Source organism: Gavialis gangeticus, unplaced genomic scaffold (assembly GCF_001723915.1).
Source record: "Gavialis gangeticus isolate Ggan-Ray unplaced genomic scaffold, GavGan_comp1, whole genome shotgun sequence".
Lineage (NCBI taxonomy): Eukaryota > Metazoa > Chordata > Crocodylia > Gavialidae > Gavialis > Gavialis gangeticus.
Genome location: NW_017729013.1, coordinates 6,127,613 through 6,128,782, shown reverse-complemented (window position 1 = coordinate 6,128,782; position 1,170 = coordinate 6,127,613). Strand labels below are relative to the sequence as shown.

At 41.4% G+C, this 1,170-nt stretch overlaps 1 protein-coding gene across 1 annotated transcript in view; it reads right to left on the bottom strand.

Annotated features, from left to right (window-relative positions):
- The window catches only part of ANKFY1 (ankyrin repeat and FYVE domain containing 1), a 51,814-nt gene that overhangs the window by 37,858 nt on the left and 12,786 nt on the right, over positions 1 to 1,170 (bottom strand). The window contains exon 3 of the mRNA XM_019511424.1: positions 686 to 804. Within this exon, the coding sequence (XP_019366969.1) occupies positions 686 to 804 (119 nt within the window). The remainder of the gene's footprint in view (positions 1 to 685; positions 805 to 1,170) is intronic.

Below are 1,170 nucleotides of genomic sequence, written 5' to 3'. Positions count from 1 at the left end.
CAGTTAAGTAGGATGGAATGAACTGAGACTTTGAAGAATGGACACTGGCAGACTATAAAAACAATCACCTCAATCATTGTCCATATATGGGGGAGGGAGAAGGGGAGGCAGGGGAGAAAGAAAAGAAGAAGTCTCACTTCAGACAATGGTAAGATCACAAGTGTTAGTGTGTGACATACTGCCTTAAAAAAGAAGATCTTTGGTTAAAAGCATTGATTTGATCATGCTGTAAAAGCTGCACCAGTCACAGAAACTAAACAGCTTGCAATTTTTCCCCCAAAACCAAAGAGCTTTTTCTCCAAGGATAAAAAGAGAGGATGCTACCAGGGCTGAGATCATACTGGTTATCTTCGTATTCCCAATCCTCAAAGAGAGGAAAATCAGGCTCTTCTAGGCATTCTTTAGTTATGTTGAGCTTCCATTTAAAATGGACCACGCCACTTAACTTCCACATCATTAAAATGAAGAAGGCGCATTATTGATTTAACTACGATTAACACTAAATTTGCAAGCCTGTTAGCATATTTCACAGACAGACTAAGCTTCATAATTAATGGATGAAGGGTCTACTTTCTGTAGACAGTAATACTCTGAATGCTAAGATGTAACCTTTTCTCCCAAGCGCCCTTTCATCAGCTGTTCCAAAGGCAATCAAAGCATCACACTCCACCAGGCAGCAACTAACCTGACAGATCCAGTTCCTCAGTCAACATTAAGTTGGCTAGACTCCAAGCCTCACTGCGGGCTGCCAACACAAATTTGTGAGCATTGATGCGCTTGTCTCCAACTTTTATCTTCAGATCACTGATAAAAGAAAGAAAAAAAAAAGTGTACAGCTGTAAAAACACAAGCCCCCTCTGTACCTAAGCATGTACAGACTCTGAATCTAGATGTTCATTACAGCTGCAACATTTCAGTATCCAAATTTAGGCCCAATTGTTTGAGACATGGATTGCCTTGATTAACACGAGCTGGAAGTATTGGTCTCAACCGGTTAAAAAATTCCCAAAAGGAACTCACTTACCAATGAGAAGAAATGAAAGTTAAAACACCACGTTAAGTCACAGGGCTTGAGCTTATTTTGTGTTTTTAATATTGCAGACCAAAGTGAAGGACACGCAGGGGGGAAGAACAATAACACCATCCCCCTGCTCCCCCCCCCCCCCCCCC